The 27,920-nt window shown below is 31.3% G+C and overlaps 6 protein-coding genes across 6 annotated transcripts; 3 read left to right on the top strand and 3 right to left on the bottom strand.

The window, feature by feature from the left end:
• Nucleotides 1-863: 863 nt before the first annotated feature.
• PCOAH_00047560 (Early transcribed membrane protein) lies at nt 864-1,391 on the top strand (the record flags this gene model as incomplete). The annotated part of the gene is made up of 1 exon (XM_020061539.1): nt 864-1,391. One exon carries the CDS (start codon nt 864-866, stop codon nt 1,389-1,391), a length of 528 nt encoding a protein of 175 aa, XP_019916362.1.
• A 2,243-nt stretch (nt 1,392-3,634) lies between these two features.
• PCOAH_00047570 (Erythrocyte membrane protein 3) lies at nt 3,635-6,248 on the bottom strand (the record flags this gene model as incomplete). The annotated part of the gene is made up of 2 exons (XM_020061540.1): nt 3,635-5,998; nt 6,150-6,248. 2 exons carry the CDS (start codon nt 6,246-6,248, stop codon nt 3,635-3,637), a joined length of 2,463 nt encoding a protein of 820 aa, XP_019917066.1.
• Nucleotides 6,249-8,268: 2,020 nt separating this feature from the next.
• PCOAH_00047580 (Uncharacterized protein) lies at nt 8,269-9,184 on the bottom strand (the record flags this gene model as incomplete). The annotated part of the gene is made up of 2 exons (XM_020061541.1): nt 8,269-8,806; nt 8,979-9,184. The coding sequence occupies 2 exons, from the start codon at nt 9,182-9,184 to the stop codon at nt 8,269-8,271; spliced, it is 744 nt and encodes a 247-aa protein (XP_019916841.1).
• Nucleotides 9,185-12,603: 3,419 nt separating this feature from the next.
• On the top strand, nt 12,604-14,474 carry PCOAH_00047590 (Hsp40-like protein; the record flags this gene model as incomplete). Its single annotated transcript, XM_020061542.1, has 4 exons — nt 12,604-12,666; nt 12,860-12,991; nt 13,330-13,738; nt 13,906-14,474. The coding sequence occupies 4 exons, from the start codon at nt 12,604-12,606 to the stop codon at nt 14,472-14,474; spliced, it is 1,173 nt and encodes a 390-aa protein (XP_019916085.1).
• A 2,793-nt stretch (nt 14,475-17,267) lies between these two features.
• Nucleotides 17,268-19,819, bottom strand: PCOAH_00047600 (Uncharacterized protein; the record flags this gene model as incomplete). The annotated part of the gene is made up of 2 exons (XM_020061543.1): nt 17,268-19,559; nt 19,727-19,819. The coding sequence occupies 2 exons, from the start codon at nt 19,817-19,819 to the stop codon at nt 17,268-17,270; spliced, it is 2,385 nt and encodes a 794-aa protein (XP_019916074.1).
• Nucleotides 19,820-23,424: 3,605 nt separating this feature from the next.
• On the top strand, nt 23,425-24,761 carry PCOAH_00047610 (Uncharacterized protein; the record flags this gene model as incomplete). The annotated part of the gene is made up of 2 exons (XM_020061544.1): nt 23,425-23,490; nt 23,706-24,761. The coding sequence occupies 2 exons, from the start codon at nt 23,425-23,427 to the stop codon at nt 24,759-24,761; spliced, it is 1,122 nt and encodes a 373-aa protein (XP_019916831.1).
• Nucleotides 24,762-27,920: the final 3,159 nt, after the last annotated feature.

The raw sequence follows: 27,920 nt of genomic DNA on the forward strand, positions 1-27,920 counted from the left end.
AAGCAATATCTCATTCGACATGAACCTAAAAAAAGCTTTTTACATACACCTTATTTGCTTAAATTTTGATGTAATTGGCCTCTATTCAATTTTGCCACAAAGTGCTATTTTTTTTAATTGCATGCATTCGCAAAGAAGACCACTAACGGTTGCCTTTACATATGCACATATATTTAATCATTTTTTTTTTCGGGGGGGTTTCCTTAATTGATATTAAAATTAGTTATTTGTTTTGAATCATCTTTTTATAAAAAAAATATTTGTTTCTTTATCTCTTAATTTTTTCTTCATTTTTTAGGAGAAACTTTCTTAGTCCACTTAAAAGTGGCATGCATATGTGCCAAATGCAGCTGTTACGAAACCCGCCGCATGCCATTACCACGCATGTGTAGACACATAAAATGTTGTATTTTTAAAAATGTATGCTTTTAATTTGTGGTTTAAAACATCGCAATTAATTATGAAAGAAGCAAAGCACATGTAGGTGACCTCTCCGAGTGCAAACGTATTTGTTGATACGTATATGTATGCAGTGTTAACCACATGTAACCTCAAATTTCATCGATAAAATATTTTGCAAGCAACACAAATAAAAATGGTTAAAATGAAGAAAGAAAAAAATAAAATAAAAATGAAAAAGTGGAAAGAAAGAGTTGCATGTTATAAAATTGACACATTAACAAGTCAACAAATTAACACGTTAACATTTCGGCAAATTTATGTTACGAAAATTGTTCAACTGCTTCAGCAGACAAGGAAAAACCATCCTTTTAATTACGCTTGGGTGTACAGTATATGCATAAAAATTTTGTATCCTTTTTTTTCTCTTTGCAAAGACCTTTTTGTTTCATTTGTTGTCCCAAATGAAAATAAGCAATGTGTGCATTTTTATCCTTATATTATTCTTTAATATTTTATTTGAACAGCATTTGTGCAATGCTGCCGTAAAGAGAAGTGAATCTCATTTGATGAAGTCTCCTATTGATGAATTAAATAAGAAGAGGAAAAAGAAGGTGATATATGCAGTTATAGGTGTAATGTTGGGCATGCTTGCCGTAGCCGCAGGTGGATTGGGAATGACTTATAGAAGGAAGAAGCCTTCCATATGGGATGATTTAGGCCCGGATGCTCATGGCATTTTAAACAGCGCAATTGCACAGGGGATATGGATGGCAAAGATGAACATGACTAAGGACACTATGCCCGTAGATAAGTTATTACCGCAGATGAGTGATATAAGAAATATAATAAAACAGGAATTGGCACATAGAAGGTTGGATATTGAAAAATATGATCCATTACAAATACAAGATTTTTGCAACTTTTCGATTTTTAACATTAAAGAGTCTATGTTATCATTTCAAAGAAACCTAAGATTAGGAAAATGGTAGACCAGCATGAAAGATAAGGTATAATAAACATATTCATGGGTGTGTACAGATGGAACGAGGGTGAAAATACATCTGCTTTAAATTAAAGAAAAAGAGGTATTATCACCATTTTGTTGTGATTAAAACGTGCATGTCATTTTTTATATTTCTTTAGCAATCCCCTGTGAGCAAGATTGGGAAAATTTTGTTCTTTTAATCAAAAAAATAACATATAATATTGACAAATGGCTCTTACATAATTATAAAGGAAGGGGAAGAGCCACCCTTTACTTTGTTAAGTCCTCTCTGCATTGAATCATGTGCAGCTTTTTTTTTATATTTTATTTTTACTCATTTGTTTGATTTTTGATTTGTGTTTTATCCGCTATAAACTGTGTGTTTTTAACTTTTTAATTTTTTTAAATTTTCTAATTAATTTGTGATGTGTGTGTATATGCATAAAATACCCTGTGTCAGCGTGTGTATCAAAGACGAACTTGAAAAAAAACACGCGAAAACATAAATTGAAATATATATTTTAGAAAGTATTATAAATTTTTTGGCATTTAAAAAACAGCTTCTTCGAAAATGAAAACAGGTCCGCAGTATAAAATAACGTTTTCGTTTTCTTTTAAAGGTAGAATGAGAGAGTAAAAATTAGTGTTGTAAATGTGAAAAATGGCAATATATAACATCTCATCACATTTGTCTAAAGTGGGAAAAACTAATGAGAATTTTTTCCCGCCTTTTTTTGGTGAAATATTCCTTTAACATGCCTATAGAGGGAAAATTAATATTACGGAACCTATGACATACTAACAAACCAGTAATGGTGTTGGAGACAAAAAAGACACATTTTAAAATATTTTGAAGACGCTGCAAATGTGATTTATGTACAACTGTTACTTCAAAGCGGCATGAAAAAGGAGAAATGGAATTTTTTTTTTAAATTGTTCGCAAAAATGTTCGAAAAAATTGAATATGTTTATAAGCTCTTACGAATATCTGGTTAACACATTTATAAGGCGAAAATAAGAAGAAAAAAAAAACGTATAATTTGGCTCTGTTGAATCATTTTATGAAATAAAATGTAAACAGGCGGAGATAATGTGTTCGTAAATGGGAAATTATAAAATTAAGTTGTTAATTCAGTTAAATTGTATTAAAAAATTTCATAAATTGTTAAACACAATTTTACACACAAGAATAAAAAAAAGGTATAAAGTTGAAATGGCTAAAAAACCATATATTTATCAGAAGGAAGAAAAAAACGTTTACTAATGCAAATGTATAGAAAACGATAAAACTTGTGGCTAAATAAGACAGATATGGAATCTCCATGCATAAGGTACATTTTACATAAAAAAATGAAAAAAACAAAAGGAAAAAATTGATGAATTCTTGGATGGGCAGGATTGCTCACATTGTTAACCCTGTCCAGAATTATACATCATATAGGTGACATTACAGTGAACAATTTATAATCACAAACTGTTCATCTGCTAATTCATGTGGGATAGAAAGGTGTTAGAATGAATGGTAACACATATATATACATATACTCATCTGTACATATACATGGTGTGTATCCTTTTTTGGAGGAAATAAAAATTTTATTACAAATAAAATGAACACATCGTTATCTTTAATTAGTGCATCTTGTCTATGTTCTGATTATAGAGTAAGAGACAAACAAGATACGGATAATACTAGAGAGTTGGTTAAATCAACGTAACCTTAACAATAGGGTACCCACCACTCGGACATATGCAAATATTACTTAAAGTACGTAGGTAAAATATTTCAGAATTTTTATTTACGCTAAAATTTTTTTCTGCATTATGTAATTTCAGATCGCACTTTACTATTTCTGCAATATTCCGCTTAATATATCATCGTGTACATTCACCATTAATTCGTTTACATCTCTGAAATATGAACTGTTGTCATTTACCGAGAACCATACGGGGAATATTTTTTCGTTGAAGAAATGGCTTTTTCTATTTTTTTTTCAGCTCACTCGTTTTGCTCATTTTTTCTTCAGGTTTCTTTTTTATCCTCATTGTTTTTTTATACCGCAGTTTTCTTCACCTCATTTTTGTTTACTTTAGGCTTTTTTGCCTCATCTTCAGTCATCTCAGTCCCTTTCCCCTCAGCGTTCCTTCCCGCCTTCGCCATCTCCTTTCGCGCTAATTTATCTTGTTTCCTCTTCATTTTAAAATACGTCTCCTTTTTCTTCTGCTTGTTTTTTTTTTTTCTCTTCTTTAATTTTTAATTTCTGCTTGTTTTTTTTTCCCTTTCTGTTCTTTATTTTTTGATTTCTCCTTGTTTTTTACTTTTTCTTTTTTCACCTTTGGTTTCACACAATGAGTAACATACTCATGCATCAATTCTTGGGTTAACTTACCCTTCATAGCTTCTTTGCCCAATTTGTATAAGGACATATTCTCTTTTTTTACCAAGTATACATCACGATCCGAAAGAACATTAAAAGTAAAGGAGAAAAAATCTAACAATCCATAATTTTTTTGTGGCGACCCAGGTTTTGATCCACTATAAGTGTATGTGTAATGTTCTATAGGCTTAATGTTTTCTTTTTTAACTTTTATTGGTTTATCAAATACTCTTTCGACTACATCGTACTCTTGCACTTTAGTAACTGGGAGCTTTTCTCTAAATCCGTAGGACGCATCTTCAAGTTTTTCATCATATTCCTTTACTCCGTCTTTTACATTTGCATCTAATTTATAACATTTTTTTGAATGTATTTCGATATATTCGCCTAACTCTCCTTCGTCATCTTCCTTGAGGACACAGAATACAGTTTCTAGAGTTCTTTCGATACGATCTACATCGGTGGGAATATTTCCTATTATTCCAGCATTCTTGACCGGCTTATTGGCATTATCCAGCTTTGCTACAGTACTTACAGTTTCGTCTGACTGGACATTTATATTTTCCTCATTTCCTTGACTACTTGATTGATCATCAATTTTTGGTTCTTTTATTTCCGAATCTGTATACCCCTTTAATCCATAATCCCTTGTTTCGTCCGACTTTTCAAATTCTTTTAATCCTGTAGGTGCCCTATGTGCTAATCCATTTTCCTCTGTGAGGTGACTTTCATTATATGCTTTTAAATCAGGTTGTTTGTTTTTCAGTTGATAATCTTTTGATATGTTACTTTCGCCATATTTTTTTAAATCAGGTTGTTCGTTTTTCAGTTGATAATCTTTTGATATGTTACTTTCGCTATATTCTTTTAATGCGGGAGGTTTGTTCTGCAATGGTTGTACTCGTCTGCCACATGTTTCAAGTTGTTGGAGTTCAAGAGTTAATTTATCGTTTACTCCATGTATAATTCCGTCCAAATTCTCATTAAAATATTTGCCTCTTTTCAAAGTGTAAACTTTAGTTACATATTTTTTATTATCAACTTCCCCTGAATGTATATTTAGATCAAATTCGCCTTCATTTCCTGGGAATCTGATAGATTTAGTTGGGTCATTTTTCTCATTCCCCTTTTGTTCACCAGCAGGTATATTTTTTAACACATTGTTTGTTGACTCTTTCGGCTTATTTTTTAAATCACCTTTGGGAATATTTTTTAAATCACCCTTGGGAATATTTTTTAAAGGAAAAGATGGCGATTCCGTGTCTTTTTGGTTTCCTAGCAGTCCACTGTGCGGTTTGTTTTTCAATTTAGAATTACTTGGTTCGCTCATTCTTTTGCCTGCCACTAATCCACTGGGGGGAGCATTTTTGAATGGATGTTTTTTGGGCTTCCGTTTTTTTTCATTCTCATTTAATTGGTTTCGTCCTTCTTGCACTGATGTGTGTTTTGGAGTTTTATTGTCTTTCTGATTAATGAGTAATTCGTTGAGTTTTTGTGTGGGTAAATTATCATTTTTTACATTATCCCCCGATTCGAATGTTTTCACTTTTCCTGAAGAACGACTTTCTGGTTCGTCTTTGTTGGTGGCCTTTAATACGGCAGATGGGGATCCTTTTTGTGAGTTAGTTGCCTTTTCTCCTTTTTTACTGACTTTTGACGAACTAGGGACTTTCCTTTTCGGAGAATTGGGCACTGTACATTTTTTTTTATTGGTGTTTAATTTGCTAGGGGGGGGTAACACTGCAGGACTGCCTACTGATTGAACTCCTTCGTTAGTAACTTTTAAGCCAGTGGGTGCAGACCCCTTCATAGACTGAACGGTTGATTTGGTCGATTTATTATTAGCTTTTGGTCCTCCCGTATGATCTCCCTTCAATTTACACTCGGTTAATCCATTTTTCATGGTGTTCCCTTTTTCTGCGGGCGGTTTTTGAACATTTTGCAATGATTGACCTGTTGGCCTTTTCGTTCTTTTGTCAATTTTTTTTTTATCAGCGGTATTTCCAACTGGTGGCTTGTTTTGCGTTAGATCCGTTTTTTTATTAGCTTGTAACCCGCTGGGGGGAGTTCCCCTTGGTTTGTTTCCCTTAGTTGGAGGAGTTCCATTTCGACTTCTTAATTTGTTAGTTCCTCCTTGAGTGTCTCCTATATTTTCTGCTAATGATCTATTATATCTTGGAGCCAATGATGTTTCAGAATTATGTGGTATGTCATACAGTTCGCTGTACTTAGTCTAGTAAAAAGAAAGGAAAAAAAAGAAGTTGTACAGAATAATTTATTTTGGATGTCAACTTAATGACATTTAAAGAAATGTCCAATGGTGTTATGTAGAAAAATACATGAAAAGTTTACTTATGCATTTTTGCGCCTGTTCATTTCCTTACCGGGTGAGAACAAATCAATGTCCAAATGAGGAAGAATGTTACAAGTATTTTATCATGGAGATGGAATATATTTTCTCTCGCCCCTTTATGGCACTTCATTTTATTATCTGTGTACCCTGAAGCAAATTTTCTAGTTACGTCTTAATGGGCATCGAAGAAACAATTATATTTTATTTTGTCGCTTTGCAACATGCGTGATAAGGCATTTTCCTCATTCCTGTTGAGGTTAAAAATAATCTCCAAGTGTTAACAGGTAAATAAAAAGAATACGCACACATTATAAGTCTGATTATTGTTATTGTTAGCTCCTACGTATACATGTGAATATAGGTGGAGGAAACAATTTCATAATAACACGAAAAAATGTAAAAAACAATCTGACATGCGAGGAAAATCTAATTAATGTAGCTATTAAAAAAAAGGTTTATGAAATGAACTAATTGGTTTTAATATGGCAAAAAGTTTCCTTTAATTATACGTTTTTTAGTAAAGTGGTGAGGGCAGAAAAAAAAAAATAAAAATAATGAAAAAAGTAATAATAAGAGTAATAATAAATAAATAAAATGAAATATAATAAAATACTATAAATAAAATATAATAAATAAAATAATTTTTAACGAAAGGGGGAAATTACAAAAGATTTTGTTCTAAAGCTGGAATATCAGAACATATGCATGTTTCAATAAATCTCTAACTTTAAAGTTGAACTAAGAAAAAGCATTAGGTGATTAAATATTAAAAGGAAAAAATTATAAGTAAAATTTAAGGTGATAACTTCTCACAGAAATGGCCTGTAAAACAATTATTCCATTCAGGAATCACTTGATCATTAGAGCGCATTTCTCCAATAATACATGATAGTAATAATGAATGAAAAACGGTAAAGGTATTTAATATTTAAATAGGCAATATTTCTATGCAATTCTTAAAAATAATTAAATTATGGTCGAATAAAATTTCGCTGTATTTTTCTAAATAGCACTTATATTTACAAGCACATAAAATGGAAATGAACACATGAGATTCCCTTCAAATGAATAAGCTGTGCGCAATAAGTACGTTACAATTTTCGTATTTTTAATTAAAAATGGGGGAAAATTGTGAAATGAAGCAATGCAATCATTTCACGTGTTAAGAAAAACTGTACATAAAAATATGTACTCGGAAAAAGATCCCCTGCATTAAGCGTTTTCCAATTAACTTATCATATGATATGCATAAAATTAAGATGAACCAAGAAAAAAAGTGCACTATAATGCCCAACGATATAAATTTAATAACATAATTTATGCTTCAATTAAGCGCTTTGCGCAATATTTATATTATTTCTTTGGTTTAAAAATGTGAATGGATATTCAGCGAAAGTGTAACTGAAGAATAATGGAAATAAAAGCAATTTGCATTTGCATATGTACAGCAAGGTGATACATTTTTTTTTTTTTTTAATACGTAAAGGGATCAATGTTACGCGGAAAAATAGCTACCACTTTGGGAATACTTAATTGAAGTATCTTTGTCTCTTGCGATGAAGCATGAGGTGGTTATTTGTCGTATTCACGAAGGCGTTGGTACATCACAAAAAAAAAAGAAGTGATATGTTTCATCTTTTAGAGAATGATGTTTTTCAGCAAATAAGGATTGTTACGCCTTGTGTGAGAAAAGCGTCCTAGAGCATTGGAGCTGCTCCGTTTCTAGAATGACACACAAACGAACTTTACAAAAAAAAAGAGGGTTCAACAAATGGGGGAGGCGTATGTATGTATGTCCTTAGGGCAGCGTGTTTCATTGCTTCTGTAGCGATAGCGACAAAGGAGTATAAAAATAACGACTGAATTTTGTCGAGCAGCAGGAAAAAAGGGCGAATAACATCACTATGTGTAAAACGAAATAATGAAAAACTCATTATGCTATAAGGCCCATGAGACGAATCCTTTATGTAATGTTAAATCTTTAGGTTAAATAGCATACAAATGATAGCAAATAATACGGCTAGTTTTTACATTTCACATGTAAAAAAAGTGATGGATAACTTTAAAAAAGTAAATTCTTCCTTTGTAAACGTAAGTTTAAATATCCTCTGGAACACCGTATTTGATTTTTTTTCTTCCTTTTTTTTTTTTTATCTTTCCAAGTAATGCTCTGGGTCATCCCTCAAATCCCATTCTTCCTTAATGAATTTCAAGAAGTACTTAAAATCTTCCTGACACCATTCCATCAAGAATTTGAAAATATCCTTTTTTTCATTTAAAGAAAGGGTTGGGTCGTTTAGGTTTTTTATTACACTACTGTACACACTGTCTACGTATTTACACCATACAGTTTTCCACATCTCATCACACCAGCAATGATTCATATCGTCCGTAAATTCTACAAACCGATCTGTAATGTCTATAAGAATATCTTCAAATTCTTTTTCGCATATTCCAATAAGTTCATCTAGATTTTCAGTGTCATCAAATTCCTCTTCTTCAGGAGGGTAATTAGAGTTATAATGCTCAAAGGTCTGCGTTGCTGCATCTTCTGGTTCTAATACATTTTCCTCTGGCATTTCAGGTACATTCTCACCGTATACTTGGGCTAGGTTTCTCCTAAATGTGATACCTGTCGCTTTACCATTAAATGGTTTAGTACATTTGGTAGAGAATTTATTAACGTCCCTGCAACTTGAAAATTACGAATGTGCATTGAGATGTTTTGTTGCTTTTTTGTTCGTACTGCTTAAAATATTCATGTAAGAAAAATAGAAGCATGGGGCGAAAAAAAAAAAGAAAAAAGAAAAAAATGTGTCCACACGGGGGCATGGGTACATGACGGTCTGATAAATTTTACCTGTAGTCAAGAGATCCTTGGAATATGCACAATAAAAGGGATAAATATATAATATTTGCAAAAAAGGTGACTGCATTTTTAGTTATATTTTTATTTCTCGATTTTATGGGTGACATGGAAGATTTCAGTGTAGACATGTTTCTAACTCGATTTGACGCACTACTACGTTTTGAATTGACATCTAAGAGACTATTGCAACGCTTCATTTTAGAATAATATATTCTGAAAATATTTGGGTGATATTCTTAATTGTGAAGAATTTTGTGAGATGTCCCTCACTTTATTGAAACATTCTTCTACTTACAAAGGAAGTATAGCAGTGACAATTTGTAAAATGATCTTTAATAATATATATGTATATTTCTTTAATATAGAACAAAACAAATTTTATATAGTAATTCAAAATTGGAATTATCAAGAGGAAAAAAAGGATAATCAGGTTTGGGGCCAAAAAAAAATTGATGATTTATGGAACAAAATGCTACCCTTCGTTGATGTTAATCAGAAGAATATAGCAAAACAGCAAATGGTTTTACTCGAACAACTTTGACATTTTTCATATTACATCCTAAAATAAATAAATAGAACAAACTTTAAAATAACATTTATTATAATTAATGGTTATAAACTTGTAGGTTCTGCTAAAATTTGCTTTCAATATTTTATCATACATACTTTGTATTAACGTAGGCTAAGCGCAAGTCTGACTATGTTACAATTATTGCTGAATTTAATATTCGACTCACTCACGTCTTGTACTTTGTAAATTTGTGAAAAAGGAAGAGTTATTCTATTCTTTAGCATCAATTCTTTATTTGGCTTAATTCATACAATGAGGGGCAAACTGCTTACCCTTTTTTTTCGTAAAAAGTCACCGAATTTTGTAACGATACAGAATGGCGCAAAGAAGTGTGGTATTGTACATGTACATATATTTACAGCTCAGTTTAGTATATATATAACATTGCATATATATATATATATATTTTTTCTCAAGGAATAATTGCACAGCTAAAAGCAATAGCGAAAAATAGTTTTTTAATGTTCAATTTTGTTTTTTTAATATTAGCCCCCAAATGTTATTAGCACAGAATGTCAGCATAACTAGTACGCTATATATAAGACGCCAATCAGTAAAAACATATATTAATAATAATAATAATGATAAAATAGTGTAAGCGTGAGGAAAGTCGTTTCAGAGAAATGAAACTGCAGCTGCGTAGTTGGTTCAGGAAATATTGATCCTATATATTTTGTTAACAACTATTATAAGGTTATGTGGATGTTGTAAAAAATAAAGTACACGAATGGGGCCATAAATTATGATGAAAAAATTGGAACTGACTGTAACATATCTGTGAATTATTTTTAAAAAGTAAAATTATATTTATAGCACATTTTTTACAGAAAGCATGGCAAACAAAATTGAGATGTTAGAAAAAGACTATCACATAATCGTATAATACTTGTCCTTCCTATAATTTAAACTTTCACTTTTATGGTAAAAGGAATGCTACAAAGAATTGTAGTCATATGGATGTATTTTTTCATTACAGGACGCAAAATTATTAGTCACCTATATGGTAACAACCCTTTTTAACCATATCCAGCACAGTCCAAATGATATAGAAATAAGTTGTGCCAATTTTTAATTTTTACCTTATGTTGGTTTATATTTTAAGAAAATTTTCTGAAATGTATATTTTCATTATTTTGCTTAGACCATACCATCAACATTAATGTTGCTAAAATATATACCAATTTTTGTGCGTCTTGCCCTAATTTGAATAATTAAAAAAATTAGCAAAATAGCTGCACACATTGAACCTTCTCCACATTGCTAAAAATTGCGTTAACGGAATGTTGGTGATTGATGATAATGAAGTAGAATATGTGAAAGGTAATTCTTCCCACATAGCACTTTAGTGCGTAATTCCTTTTTTTGTTATTCTTTTTTCTCAATTAAAAAAATGAGGCGGATTCAACATGGCAGTTAACATTTTTTTCAGATAAAATGAGGTAATTAGCATGAAGAGGTAGCACACGAAGGACTTCCTTTTTTTCATGTACTATGTGGTCTGCTTTTCTGATTAAGTAACGAATAGGTGCTACAAAAACCTTACATGAAAGAATATATTCACGAATGGTCTAAATTTATAGGAACAGGTGAAAAGTTGGCAAGGAGGGGAAAACGCTTATGCGCGACAAATGCAGAAGTGTGTCATCTGTTGCGATGTATTAAATATATATATGTGTATACGCTTAAGGTGTTGTGGCCTTTTTTTGGAATTACCCGAAGGAGCCACAACTGCCCTAACGTTTCTATGCCAATCGATAGTTGAAAAAATAAACACGCTGCGCAATACCGAACAACTTTAGAGTTATAATGAAACATTAAATAATTTCATATTAGAGAGAAAAAAAAAGGCATTCATTTATAGCTAGCTTAATTCGCTGCTTTGATACGGAATTAAAGGAACCTATAAAAGATTATTACCTTCTTGGTGATGTTATAAAAGCGCTTTTGCCTGTTCAAAGAAAGTTGTACAGTTTTATTTGATCTTTTTGTTCTTTATAAAAGTTTCTTCTAATTTTTCTTACCCTTATTTTTATCAATAGAGGAATATTGTTCGCAAAAAAAAAAAAAAAAAAAATAGAAACATATGAAAGACCTTATGTTTTATTTTTTTATTTTTTTGAGAAAAATATTCCTCGCCAAAAAAAAAGAATTAAACATTATATTAACAGACCCAAAAAAAAAAAAAAAAAATAGAAATATTTTATTTATAGATGATGTAGTAATATGTAAAAGCTTAAAAAAGGTCCGTTTAGAAAGCTATAATTTTAGAAAAAAGAAAAATAACATTAAAATTAAAGTTATTCTATAAAAAAATTGTGTTTGAAAGTGAGGCAATTATTACTATTATTATATATTTGACGGTATTATTAGTATATATTTAATACCTATATGTGAGTTAAATTTTATTCATTTGTGCTTATAGTTTTGTAGTGCAATAGTCAGAACCCCCGAATTTTTAATTACGTTTTTATGTACCATATATTTTTTTCAAACTTTTGGTGCTGTTGATTTGGAAATGGTTAATAATTATAGAAGTCTTCAACCTGACTAAAACCCTCGAAGGGCTTAATTCTATTTAAAAACTTTAGTAGTTTATTTATCAAGCTTTACGATTTTTTCTCTTTTTTTTTTTTGTACGTCGTAGTTTTTAAAGATTCTTAAATAAGCTCATTTGTTTGTTCTCATTGATCTAACATGAAATTAATTAAATGAATTTACAAAACATGTTGTTAAAAAATTAGTTAACAATATGGTTAGTTGTTACATTAATTAGATTTTTTTTTTATTTTTCACTGATGCTTAAGTTTATTTTGTTCTTGCCTTTTAGAGATGCTTTATTGGTGTAATTTTTTTCATCTTTAAGCATCAGGATAAGCATCAATATTAAGTTACTACGTAAAGTTTGTCATTTGTATTATTATATATACATTTCTTTTTAATTTTAAAAGAAATTGTGAAACCGTTAAGTGTCATAGTAATAACATTGAAAACAACTTATTTTATGGAAACGAAAATAGTGTAATTATTTATTTAAATACAGAATAAATGGCAACGTTTACGAATTATCCTAGGAGAGAAAAATTAAACGTATTCCTCTTTTGTGTTAAAGTATTTTTTTTTCCCCTCCTAATATGGATTCTAACTTGTTCTAAATATGTAAGACAGTAAAATAAGAAGTTGCATTGGGGGATTCAAATTTCTACGGTTTTGTGACATAGCATGAATTGCGTTTTTCACTCTCCTTTTTTAGTATAATTGAGATATACATTTATTTTAACATTTTACTTTATACCCATCATAGAGTAAGAATGGAGTAAATAGAGGCAGCGAGGATAATTTGGCAAGAACGCCAGATACACGATTTGACAGGTCCCTAGCCGAAAAGTCAGGAGGCTTCGGTTCTCCATTTTCAGGATCATTCGGAAAATCAAAGGTTGGATTAAAAGGAGAAGGAAACGAAATTTTAAATTATAACATACACACTAAGATGGAAAAAGAACAATAAGGAAGGGAAGTTCTACTTGTGCTTCTTTTCTTTTTCGGCAAAAAAAAGGATATATGAAAGAGAAAAAAATGATGAAAATTTAGATAATAATATCTTTTGCGAAATTACGAAAGAAGAGTGAAAGGATAAAAGGAGACACAATAACATCCTCAAGAAAAGCATATTTAATTATTTTTATGTTCCATTTATCTATGTATTTTTCCACTTATTTTTTTTAATTACACTTGTTTTCCAATTCTTCTTTTTTTTTTTTTTTGTTCTTTTAGGATTATTACAGCGTGTTAGGAGTTCCTAGAGATGCGACAGAAAATGATATAAAGAAGGCCTATAAAAAGTTAGCCATGAAATGGCACCCAGATAAACACTTAGATGAGAAGGAAAAAAAAGAAGCCGAAGAAAAATTTAAGATTATTTCTGAAGCTTATGATGTTTTGTCCGACCCTTCTAAGAGAAAAACGTACGATTTGTATGGTGAAGAAGGAGTTAAAGAAAATATGTCTGGTGACGATACCAATTTTTTTAATGCAGGAATGGATCCAGCTGATCTATTCAGTAAGTTTTTTGGTGGCAGTAAAAACTTCTCCTTTACATCAGTTTTCGACGACGACTTCCCGCCATTTTCGTCCTTTGTCCATAACATGGGTTCTATGGGCGGCCAATCTTCGGGTTCTTCAGGTTAAAAAATGGAGAAATGGATGAATCGCGCGAAGAGAAGTCTTTCGGCGTGTTCCCATTTACATATGTACCTATATAAATAAATATATATATATATATGTACTTATATATATATGTATATGTGTGTGTGCACATTTATACCCCCCGCAATCCCCGTTATATAACAGGTAAAAGGAACGACAGTTATAAATCCCAAACTTACGAAGTAAGTCTTCTACTGTCCCTGGAAGAACTGTATAACGGATGCAAAAAGAAACTCAAAATTACGAGAAAAAGGTTTAATGGAAGTCAAAGCTATGATGACGATAAATTGGTAACGATCGATGTAAAAGCGGGATGGAATGATGGAACGACCATTACGTTTTATGGTGAAGGTGACCAATCATCTCCTTTATTAGAACCGGGTGATTTAATTTTTAAAGTAGAAACAAAAGAGCACGAACGATTTGTGAGGGAAGGAAATAATTTGATATATAAGTGTCATGTGCCTCTAGACAAAGCCTTAACAGGTTTTCAATTTACAGTAAAATCATTAGATAACAGAGAAATAAATATAAGAGTAGATGATATAGTTACACCTAATTCTAGGAGAATGATTCCAAAGGAAGGAATGCCTTCTTCAAAAAATCCATCCAAACGTGGAGATCTAATAATTGAATTTGAGGTTATATTCCCCAAAAACTTGACTAGTGAAAGGAAAAAAATACTAAGAGAGGTTTTAGCCGATACTTTTTAAAACGAATATCCAGAGAAAAACTTAATTAAAAGGACGTTGCATGATATGCCAGAGCGCGAAAATTAGCACATCTAAATATTATGTAACGTCTTCTTCATTCGATTAAAATTAGTAAGTACCCCGAACGCATTCTATTCGTATTACGTAATGTTATCTTAATGCTGCTTCTCTGGAGTGAAGAAAAATGAATGGAATTTAGGTTTCACCTAATTAGTGTATTAAATAAATAATTAAATAAAATTAGTTTACTTCTTAAAGAAAAAATAATAATAAAATGTCGTATGTTTTTATATAAAATGTACTATTTAACTAAAGAACCTTTTTTTCCCTTCATTTTTTTTCACCCTTTTTTGTTTACCATTTCTTGTTTTTCGTTTTTTATTACTTTATTTCCTTCCCCGTTTTTGAAATATCATAATTTGTAGTTATGTTTATGTGTATCCCTTACGTCCAGCTTTCACCATATAAAGTTGAATTATCCGTTCACATATTTTTACGCATATATATGTCCATGTATCATATGTATATTTATATAACGGTTTAAAAGCTCAAAAAAAACATAAAGGAAGGAACTCTTTTCTGAGCAACCTTTCTTCGACGTTAATACTATATTATTTTAGGAAATGTTCCGCGTTAAGTGGTTCATGTGTATGTGCGGAGGTTGCATGAATAGATGTGCGAGTGGATAATATATTAGGAACAGAAAAAAATGATTACTCGGAAAAATGGTTCTATGTTGTCAAGATGACTTTTGGATTTAAAAATTGATACATCTGTTTTAGTTCGACTTGGTGGCTGCACACTTAGGTGTAATAACACGTATAGCGTTATATAACCGGGGTTATAACGGTTTACATTATTACAAAATGTTAGTTATGAAAATTTTGCAAATTTCATAGTTCCCTTTTGCTTATGGCTTATGTTGTATGTTATATAAAAAAAATGTAGTGCACCGTTTAACTGGACTACCGTTCTCAACCAGTCTACTTTTGCATATATTTATAATTAGAAACTCTGCAGAACGTGCTAATTAGTGTATTTGTAAAAAAAAGGGAAATGTGTGCCTTTGTTTTAGGTATCTTCCCAGTAGAACACTTTTTCTTTGAAAGTGATTAAAAGGCTAGGCTCATAGGGAGCAAAGGAATGATGCTGATTAGTAGTGGATTGAAAAAAGAGCTATTTACTTATACTGATATTTCTTTAAGAATTATGGTGCTAAACTGGTCTAATTTAGCAAACTAACTTTGAATAGTTAGTAAATGGATGTGTTATAATCAATCAGGAGTGTCATCATGTGATCATGCATATCACGTTAAAGGGATATAAAGTAGCATAGTCATTGATGTAAATGAATGGGCAATAGGGCCAATGAGAGGAGTACTAAATAGGGGGTGATGGACATGAGGAAATAATAATACAGCCATAAGGTGGAGAAAATATTTACGCAGAACATGACACATGAAACACTTGTGCCAGCATAGAAACGGAACATGCGATGCGTAGGGAATTGCATGTACAACCAAATGAAGCATTTTTTTTTTTTATGATTTGTTAAAAAAGAGCACTGCATAAATATTGATAAATATTATGTACTTTACATTTTTTTTTTGTTGTTGTTTTATTGCACTGTCATGTGGGAAAACAAGGAAATATGCACATGGTAAATAGTTGCCTGTTTTATATTATCAATTTTTTCGTATTTTTTGAAACAGTGAAAGTGTCACATTTTTTTTATGACTTCGCCTGTGCTAAACGGATCGGGAAATGGTAATTAAGTATCCACAGTTATAATTTGCGCGTTAGAAGAGCAACCAAGCTCAGCATTACGAAGCGCATGTTTCACAAGAAAATGGTACGGACATGTTTATTTGTCAAAAAGAATAACCTCAATTTCAATGTACGATATGGTGTAACATGGAAGGCAAAGAAGAAAAGGCTCTTTCAGATGTCTACATTTAATAATCCAATATGGAAGGATGCTATTATGTTCAATGGAGGAGGAACTAATTAGCTGCTTCTTTGTTCTGCACGACGTGGTGATGAACAATATAATAATAGGAATTCATGTTGCGCAGGTAATACATAGCTACCATGGGAAACATATTATGTTAGGTACTATATTTTTTTATTTTTATTTCAATGGTATTTTTCTCATTGTTCGATGTTCTTGAACCAAAAAATATATTTAATATACCACACATATGCATATATGTTCCTTACATATACATATATGTAGTGCATATGTAGATCGTATTGAAGTTTTACTTATCCAAATAATATTCAAAGAAGTTATCATTACATGGAAAAATATAACAGTCACATGTGGTGCAGAAAATAGGAAAAAAAAATTTCAATGTAGAAAAAGGAAAATAAAAAAAAGAAGACTTCTGACAAATTAAAAAAATGGCTAAGCAAAATAAGACAAACAGTCAAAATACTTAGAGAAAGCACATTTGTAGTGTGATAAGGAAGGAGAAAAATATGTTTACTTAAATGATACTCAAACTCGTCCAATCGAAAATGTAAATTTAAATAAAGGAAAGAAATATATGAAATATCTTCCGTAGCTAATATTAAAAGAAAAAAAAAAAAATATAACAAATACCATATACACCCATCCTCAGTTTATATATATATGTATCGTATATCAGAAATATTTTTAAATTAAATGCAACTTAATTTTATTTAAAGATTTACAGGAATTATCTTATCTTATTATAATTGTTTCTGAATGGGTGGGAGTTCTCTTCCTTTCTTGGTGTCATTTTGTCTTCCCATCTAGGTGCCATTTTATCATCCTTTCTTAGGCATCACTTTCAATTCATTTTTCGGTTCCGCTTTAACTTCCTTATTCGGTTCCGCTTTAACTTCCTTATTCGGTTCCGCTTTACCTTCCTTATTCGGTTGCGTTTTTTCTGCCTTTATTAAATTGTTTAAAGTTATAATCGATTTCTTGTATCTACTTGTAACGTATAGTATTGATGCAAATACTAATACTAGTGCAATGATCATTCCATATATTCCTTCAACAAAAAAGAGGGTGTTAAAAGAAAGGACAGATGTTACGAAAATTGGTAAAAGGACTTTGATCACGTTCTTACAGCTTAATTTAGGTGACTTCACATCAAATGTAGGGTTTTTCTCCCTTTCTTCTTTAAATATTTCTACTATTAGTGCTTGATATTTGGCATCAGTTTTTTTTATAAAATTAATTATCCCTGAAACGATAGGTATTTTAAAGGACTTCTTATTACTTTTTTTTTTTCGCTGACTTTTGTCTTTATTTGCTTTTTGGATGTCATTTCCATATTGATTTGTGGGTTGAAATCCGGGTTTCATTCCAGGTTGAAATCCAGGTTGGAATCCAGGTTTCATTCCAGGTTGAAATCCAGGCTGGAATACAGGTTTCATTCCAGGTTGAAATCCAGGCTGGAATCCAGGTTTCATTCCAGGTTGAAATCCAGGTTGGAATCCAGGTTTCATTCCAGGTTGAAATCCAGGTTGGAATCCAGGTTTCATTCCAGGTTGGAATCCAGGTTTCATTCCAGGTTGAAATCCAGGTTGGAATCCAGGTTTCATTCCAGGTTGAAATCCAGGCTGGAATCCAGGTTGGAATCCAGGTTTCATTCCAGGTTGAAATCCAGGTTGAAATCCAGTTTGAAATCCAGGCTGGAATCCAGGTTGAAATCCAGGTTTCATTCCAGGTTGAAATCCAGGTTTACTTACAGGTTGATTTTCATATTTACTTCCATGTTTTCCTTCATGCTTATTTTCATATTTATTTTCATATTTATTTTCGTACTTATTTTCATATTTATTTCCATATTCATCATCATAGTCTGTGTCATAGTTTTTGTCATAGTCTTTTTTATTGTATTTGTCATAGTTTTTGTCATAGTCTTTTTTATTGTATTTGTCATAGTCTCTGTCATAGTCTGTGTCATAGTTTTTGTCATAGTCTTTTTTATTGTATTTGTCATAGTCTCTGTCATAGTCTGTGTCATAGTTTTTGTCATAGTCTTTTTTATTGTATTTGTCATAGTCTCTGTCATAGTCTGTGTCATAGTTTTTGTCATAGTCTTTTTTATTGTATTTGTCATAATCTATGTCATAGTCTGTGTCATAGTTTTTGTCATAGTCTTTTTTATTGTATTTGTCATAGTCTCTGTCATAGTCTGTGTCATAGTTTTTGTCATAGTCTTTTTTATTGTATTTGTCATAATCTATGTCATAGTCTGTGTCATAGTTTTTGTCATAGTCTTTTTTATTGTATTTGTCATAGTCTTTTTTATTGTATTTGTCATAGTCTTTTTTATTGTATTTGTCATAGTCTTTTTTATTGTATTTGTCATAGTCTTTTTTATTGTATTTATCATAGTTTTTGTCATAGTCTGTGTCATAGTCTGCGTCATAGTCTATGTCATAGTTTTTGTCATAGTTTTTGTCATAGTCTTTTTTATAGTATTTTTTATTGTATTTGTCATAGTTTCTGTCATAGTCTGTGTCATAGTCTGTGTCATAGTCTGTGTCATAGTTTTTGTCATAGTCTTTGTCATAGTCTTTTTTATTGTATTTGTCATAGTTTCCATGGAAGTCATCATCATCAGAGCTATAATCATAGTCACCTTCCTTTTTATAAGAGTTATTTTGGCTACGTTTATTATGATTGGGATTTCCATATTTTTTTACATTTCTAGAATCATAGTCTGAAGTAAAATCTTGTGAGTCATATTTATTACTGGATAAATTTTTACGTTCGCCCATAGTAACGTTCACAGTATGTTCTAAATTAGAATGTGTGTTTTTAGGACATTTATCACCGATTATTGCTTTATATTCTGAGGTTATATCATCATCGTTCATTAATAAATTGAATTGTTCTTTAAATTTATCATCTTTCATACAAGATTTCAAGCGGCTTGTAAATTCATTATCATCTTCATCTATTAAACCCACTAATTTTTCCTTAAAACGATCATATTCACCATAATTCTCAGTTTGCTCATATCCTCTCAGTACTCTGCTAGTTATTACGTTAAGCACATTGTGATCATTGTTCTTACTATATGATTTTCCGTTGTCATTCTGAAGGGGGGAAGGTGCGGGGGGGGGATGAATATTTTTGCACCATGTAAATGTGTAATATATATATATGTTCTTACATATTATTAATATATTCTTCCCATGAAAAAAGGGGGGAATAATATTAGTAGAATAAGGTCAAGACTGACAGAAATAAATATCTACGTTACCTTATTCGAGTAATCGGTGCCAAATAACACAAGGACACAAACAAACAGTATAGGAAGCGAAATTCTACAGTTTGCCTGTTGTTGTGCGACCATCATGGAAACCATACGGAGTTAACAGATATTCTATAATGCTAGAATTTGTAGTACACGTTGTTTTTATTAGTATTAAAAAAAAAATTCCTAATTAAGGATGTTTCCAATAGTACATGTTCTGGGTAGGGAAAACTTCTGGGTAGAATGTACTTCTGGTAGTATGTATTTCTGATAGTTAAAATTTCTAATAGTAAATTTTTCCTATTAAATATAGGAATTCCCGACTGTACCTTTCTTTCATATACAATTATCCCTATTTATAAACACTCTCACGAACATTCTCATTTACGAACATTCTCATTTACGAACATTCTCATTTACGAACATTCTCATGTACGAACATTCTCATGTACGAACATTCTCATGTAAGAACATTCCTACGCGCACATATTACCATGTACAAGCGCACATACTTTTCCTTACTACCATATTCACGAACTTTCTATATTTTCAAAACATTTAGAAAATACATTGCTATAACGAATACTAAAAAAAGTACATTATAAAAACGAAAAAAAAGGGTGTCGGCTACTTTAATTATAAAACGTGTACGAAACATTAAGAATAAATAAATATAGTGGTTCGATAATTTTTGGTATGCAGTAGGAGCTAAAAAAAATGGAAAAGAAATAACATTATCCAATTTTAAAGAAAAAAAGAAATTAAGAATGGAAGCATATTTTTCTCCTCTGAGCATTATTAAATTAGTTTATTATTTATTTTAATTAAAATTTTGGTGAAGGAGTGCAAAAGAAATTTCACCTAAAATTTCTTCGATCCGTTACATGGTTAATCTGTTATATTAGAATTAATAAATAATGTAAATTTTTTTTAGAAAAAGAATAATAGTGCCTTATATGAGAGAAGCCATATATAAACAATATTTTTCAAATTATTTATTATAAGAAACAATGGGCAAATAAGAAAAATAGGAAAAATTGGTACATTGTAAAATTACCCCCCCCTTATATGTAAGGAAATAAAAGAAATATATGTAACGGTATACAAGTCCATGTATTTGCGAGTTGCACAGGTAAGCCGTGCTTGCGACCTCACACAAGTATACCACAAAAAATAGATCAGATTTAAAGCATCCCGTTACATTTTTCACAATCGCCCAAATTATATGTTTCCCCCCTTTTTCTTATGTTTTACACCTCCTTAAAAAATTTTATATTTGGACTTTTGCAACTATAGAATTTGAATCCACTTTTTTGTGCCATTTTTTTGGCAATTTTTTTTGCAAATTTTTGTTCATATCATTGTGTTCGCGCTTATATAGAAGGTTGTAAATTCTGTGTATGTTCATATTTTTTTAAATACTCTGCAAGGCAAATAAAAAACAAGAAAAAGGAGGGGCATATAATTTACAATATTAACTGCGTAAATTAAATAAATTATGTGTAATATTCTTAGAATTATTACATAATGAGAATTAATTGAACACCTAATGTTTGGGCGCCAAAGTAATCTACTATTTATTTTTTTTCCCGAACAGTCGAAAATTTAGCCTTGATCGGATATAGTCCGCGATCTAAAAATGCAAACAGTGAACCCGCGCACCCTCTTCACATTTCTTAAAAGATTTATATTATGAAATATGTGGAAGGTGTATGTAGAGCGATAATGCGCGTAGATGCGAGTGACACGATTTCTTATATATTCGTAATATAAAGGGTGCAAACAAGTATGGAAGGAAGTTGGCGTGATCAACGAAAAAATTGTGCGCGATCTCTAAGTACGGATAACTCCCTTGTATGACCTCATTCATGGGTGCATGGATAATGTTCCGGATTATACCACTTCCATGTGCTTCACATTTCTTACATAAGGAGTATATAATTAACACGGTACAAATGTCGCATGCTATGCGCCCCTGCAATGTTATTCTTAAGAAAATTATAAAATATTATTAGAGTACATTTAGAATACGGTTAAAGTGTGCTTTCATACTCTTATAATTTTTATTCTTACATTTCGGCCGTCGCAACATTCAGATATTAGCACGGGATAAGGAAGGAAATTCTGTATGAAGAATTTCCATTTTTTTTATATAAGGAAAAGGTATATACACATATGTGTGAACATGGAGTGTGCACATTTGTAGGCAGGTATCGTTCGGCTGGGCGATCATATATAAAAAATGGAACCCTGCATTTATTAAACATATATAGGGTGTATTCATAATACAGAGCTTTTAATTATTTAATGCATATGGCGCTTCACTTACTCTATAGTCACCCCTTAACAATTGAAAAAAGAATTATGTAGCAAACACTGTTTCGCAATAAATTCATACGATAATGTTTATTATATAAGAAGTGAAACTAGCGCAATATGTTTACGCTACATGAAGGATATACTATATGCAAATTGAAAAATGGAAGGAGGAAGAGAAGACCTAAGAGTATTTATTCATTTTTCTGTATTTTCCTTAAATGCATTTTTTTTTTTTTCTTTTATAACATAACAGCAGTGGGTAATTTAAGTGTTTCATAGAAAAAGTATATATATATATATATATTTATTCTTTCCTTTCATTTCACTAACTTTATGGTCACCACACAATGATTCATTCCCATGTACCTGTCTAAATGTAGTGCTGCTACAATGATATAGCTATCCGGAGTTTTTATATTTACTCAAGGAATAGATATTCCTGCATATAACATATGAAATTAGTAGAATTGTAAAAAACAGTTTGCTTATCACACTTTATAACAATTATACGTTGCATTCTTCTTAATAGATAGAATAAGGACTATTCTTTTATTTCAAAATGATGCGACGAAAAGTATGTTATCATATGGTACATTTTTTTACAGCGAAGGGAGAACGCACAAAATAATGCACAAAATATTCATACTCCAGGTTTAAAATTTTTATATTTTCAGTACAATATATATAAAAAAGGAATCTACGTACGCCTTAATATAAAACAGGCATTGAGCATACATTCCACCTGAAGTCCTTTATATTAAGGCACATAGTACGTATCTGAAAGGTTTTGTCCTGTGGGGATTGCATAAATGTCACGTAGTAATGGAAGATTTAGACAATTCTATATTTGTAGTTGTTAATTATGGAAGAAAGAAAAATTAAATTATGAATCTTCTCAACCGCGATCCGCATAAACAAGAACATGCACCTCCGAAAATTTTGAACCATTAATACAAAATCATGAACAACTCCTGTAATCCTGATCTATTAATACATAACCATGAACATCTCTGACAATTTTGATGCATAAACACAATACACAAAGTGCATACTAAACAAAACGTGTACCATTTGAAACTTGAACCTCTACATCTGGTTCAACTTGAAAAACAGCGATCCTTCTTCTAAAACATAAAATAATTTCTTTTTGCTTTTTTTTGTTCATATATAATTTGTTCTTAATTTGTACCATACATTCTTTCAATTTACTGTTGATAAGTTATTATATATATAAGATTCCCAAGAAAAACGTGGCACATACAGAAGGAAGGAAGTGCGCTGCTCCTCGAGGAATTATGCAATCTCAAACTGGTAAGGAACGCCAAAGTGGAAGTACAGGTGTAGTATATACTGAGGAACATAGAACCGGCGGAACGAAGGCGCAAATGTCCTTTCATTCTTTCAAGAGAACCGTTATGCTGCTCCTTGGGGTCGTTTTCATTCTTTTAAATGTGAGTTCAAAATGAAATGAGGGAGATGTATAATAATTATAGATGACACGCAGAGTTGTGGAAGATTTAAATGTTTTATACAATGTTCGCGTACATAATGCCCCTTTAATTCCTTTTCTTCCACATTCATTACTTTCACCCCACCATTATTTTAATTTATCATTATCTTCTTTTTTTTTTTTCTTTTCTTCCCTTTCCCTTTTCTTCTATTATAGCATCAAGAGGATTTCAAAAGACACGATGTGAATGGTCTATTACAACTGCATAACAGTGCTGGTAGAAATTTAGCTGCAAAAAAAGATGGAGTTCCACCACAAAATAAGTCTGAATTAGGAAGAAATAAGAAATGTTGCGTAGGAAAAGGAGTTAAAAAGCCAACTGACGAACAAGTCCAAGAGAAAAAAGATCATGTCGGAAGTGTTCATATGCATGATGAAACTTATTTGGAAACATTTCAGGAATTATATGATGAGATGGATAATGATGATAAGGAAGAACGAAAAAAAAAAAAAGAAAAAGAAAAGAATGAAAAGCACGAAAAGTTAAATAAGTGGGACAAGAAAAAATTTCAACCGGCAGGATATGATGAAAATGAATATTTAGAAGAAGTACCGAAAAGTAACACAAGATCGTCAAGATATGATGAGGAAGAATATATAGATGCTACAGGTGAATTGGACAAATTATTATTTGGGGAACTGGAATTATTAGAAAAATACAAAACCCATAGAGTTAGTATTTTCCACTATGAAATGCTTAATTTTGATGAAAGATTGAGCGATTCTGAAATAAATAATAAATTAGAAGAAATGGAAGAATTACCTAAAAAATGCGAATTAGGCTCTCTGTACTGGCAATCATACATAAATGAAATACATAAATATGCTGATGTTATTAAACGTCTTTTTAAAAAATTCCTAGAATTAAAAAAAAAACAAACTACTGAAACTGTTCAAAAATATAACAAGAAATGGAAAAAATGTGAAGAGATAATTGGTAATAACTTTAAAAAACAGCGCGATCATGTTAATGATGTATTTAGTACCTTCGCCGAAAAGGCAAATTTTAACAGAGAAGAGTTCAAGGAAATTTTAAATGACATTAGGGACTCATGGGAAAAAGTCACCCATAAAGTAACGGATGAATGTGTAGCCCTTTTGGAAGAACCAATTTTCGTAGAAGCTGAATGCATCCCGTTTAGCTCTTGGGATGGAATCCTTTGTCTTAGAAATTATAAATTATGCCTACCATCCAAGCTCCTAAGGGTTTGATTTAACCGAAAAAAATTCAAATTCCACGGTTTTTTCATTTAAACAAACATGAAAAAATATAATGTGTATTGAATCGTAAGAACAGAGATGGAATAGCACGTTGGGGGCAGAAGTTAATTTTTATCTTTCCGAAATGTTTTTTAATGATTCAAGAATTAAGAAAAAGGAAGGGCTTGCCTTAGGATGAATACGATGCTATATTATACATAATTTGCGCACAAATGATGCATAAAATGTATGTACAAATTTAATTATGTGTAAGATGCTTCCTGTTGAAGGGTATTCTATGTATATATACACATTCATCGCACGTTGCGTAAGTACAGATGTGTAATACAATGTTCATGTTATGTAAATATTTTTCTTCCTCCTTTTTTAAAAACCCACAAGAAAATGAAAAGAAAAAAAATACAAGTGGTAAATTAGATCAAGGAAATAAAAAAAGGGGAAGAAATATTTTGCCGGCGCCCAATATAGAAACACAGACGACCCGCTATGATTTTTACATACCACAGTTTCGTAAAATATATGTATAAAAATTATTTTCATTAAGTTGTATAATTATTTTATGATAAAAATATTATACAGGTGCAATTTTTTTTCTATGCATGATAAATATCTATGAATTAGAATTTACATATGTATTACATATGTTTAGAGCGTCTTTCCTGACACATTATATAATTAAAAGTGGCAGCATATATGGTAAGTTATTATTTTTTTTTTAATGCATATACCAAAAATATTTTTTACAAGCCCCTTCGTGAATGAGGAAGAAAAAAAGAAGAGCGTTTTTTTTTTATAAGGAGTTCAATAAATTGGATATGAATTTATCGGTATGGTCCAATTTCTGTTACGTCGTGTTGATGATAATTTATAAGTAGTAAATATATAATCATATTTGGTAATGAACATCGTACCATCTTTAATAGTGTACAATTTTTCACCTTTAATGTGCCCTATGTAAGGCACATGGAATTTTTGTATTGTTGAGGAAATATTTTTGAAAAAAGGGAAAAAATGTATAACCAAAAGATGAAAAAAGAATATATAAAAAAAGAAAAAAAGGGGAAGAAAAGTACGCAGGTATTATAGCAATCTCCTTTGTCATAACGAATGTAGTTACCCTAATGTCTTAGTGAGCATTCTGCAATTGCGTGATGGAATATGTGTAAGTAGAAACTGTACATATTAAAACAGTGCTCTAATAAGGAAATTCGTCCATTGTGTAACTTACGGGGTAATGTGAAAAGTTTTAAAGTTGCTGCGGGTAGCATTCCAAATGGCAGTTCGTACACGCTATATTGGAATGCAAATACATGTCAGGCGAACATTGTATTCAATAAAATTGGTATATGTGTGTGAATCCTGTTTTATGCTTAATATAGATGCACACATTTGTTCGGAACGGGAGCTGAATATATATTTAGTTGATATCGTGTAATAAAATGCACGTGTTTATGCTAGTGAGGAGCATCTATTCTATTAGAACACGTGTGTATCTGCAACATGTAACTGTGATGCTTATGTATAATTGGAGCAACGGAAGCGTTAATTAGGTCTTTTGATTATCATGGAAGGGTGCACAGGAAAAGGGGGGGTAGACGACCTTTCAAAGTATTTTACTTTATCCTTCAATTGTTATAATAGCCGCAGCATATATATGTAGCGGTAGTCATATTTTTGATGCAAAGTACACACTGCACAGGCGTTGATATTATTATATACCGTTAAAAATATTAACTGCGTACGTTCTTTAACAAATCAAAACAAGTACAGCGGGATGCGAATAAATGGTTAAGGGCATATTATATATAAAATAATTGAATAATTTTTTAATTTGTAAAATGTAATGAACACCAAATTTAAAATAAGCGCAAAGGAACTAATGTGTGGAAATGAGTGCATTGTGTTCATATTAAACTACTCTTCAAGGAATGTCAAGTAACATGTATATGTAGCACTGGAGAAAGTATTTGAGAGGAGTACCATTATGAAATGTATACATCCATTAAGGAAGTAATAACACATCGAAAATGTGTGAGCCTTGTGTGGCAGAGAAATTATTTGTTTCTCACTCCCTTCTAAATCCTATAGTGGAAACACTATTATTCAGAGGAAAAAACGTCGAATGAGCCCCCCCAAAGAGGGGGGGTCATCTATAGTTTGTGTAGGTTTTTTTTATTCCCTGTCGCTTCAAAATAATGACTCACGGGGGATGCTATGCGAATAAATATATATTGTTGATCAGTTCCTTATTTAATTTTATCCTCAAATTACCAGAAAATTAGAAGAATAACCAATCGCAGTGTCTCCTGTTAAGACATTTACTACTTTTAGGGAAAAAATATTTTAATGTACCTAACAAAGAACAGGGTTACGAACATCTTATACGACTATGTACGTCGTTCTTATGGGACAATTGTTTTTACGATTAGGTATTTATTATGAATAAATGATCCGCGTATGCAATGGAACATGCATTAGGGTAGTAGCGCCGAGACATATCGGTACCATTTCCTATATTTAATGGGGAAACAGCAAAATTAAATAATGAACGGAGGGAGCAATTTATTCTTCCTTCGGCTCACAAATTTATAATATGAATAAATTGTAGAAATGACATAGGATGAAAGGAGGCATGGAAGGGGAGGGGAAGGAAAAATGAATAATGCATTTTTTTACACATAAGTATAATGGGAACGTATGAACGGGGTAGGCATGTCTGCATCCACGGGGGAAAGACACAATGTATACTTGACCTAAATAATTTGCCACAACTTTGTTTCCTTATACTTTGAAAAAAAAGGAGTTCCATGAATATATGAACACGAATTATGTTTATGTAACATACTGCTATAGGAATTATTCAATGGCATGTTCCTTATTCGCACAATATAGAACAATTCTACTAATGCAGGATGTCATGCTACAGCATGATGCATGAGTATGGGGCCGAATTATTAATCAAATAATCACGCTTCGAATGAGGCCTTATTAAAGGAATGTTTGTTAAATATACTTCACTTTTTCATAAATTCTGTATAAATAAAATCAGTACAGCACTTTTATACCAATGTCGGATGCATCATATATAAATGTATACATTCCTCAAGGGACATTTGTAGTGCTGTGTCAATATTCTATTTTATATTACCT

Source organism: Plasmodium coatneyi, chromosome 12 (assembly GCF_001680005.1).
Source record: "Plasmodium coatneyi strain Hackeri chromosome 12, complete sequence".
In the NCBI taxonomy this organism is placed as follows: Eukaryota; Apicomplexa; class Aconoidasida; order Haemosporida; family Plasmodiidae; genus Plasmodium; species Plasmodium coatneyi.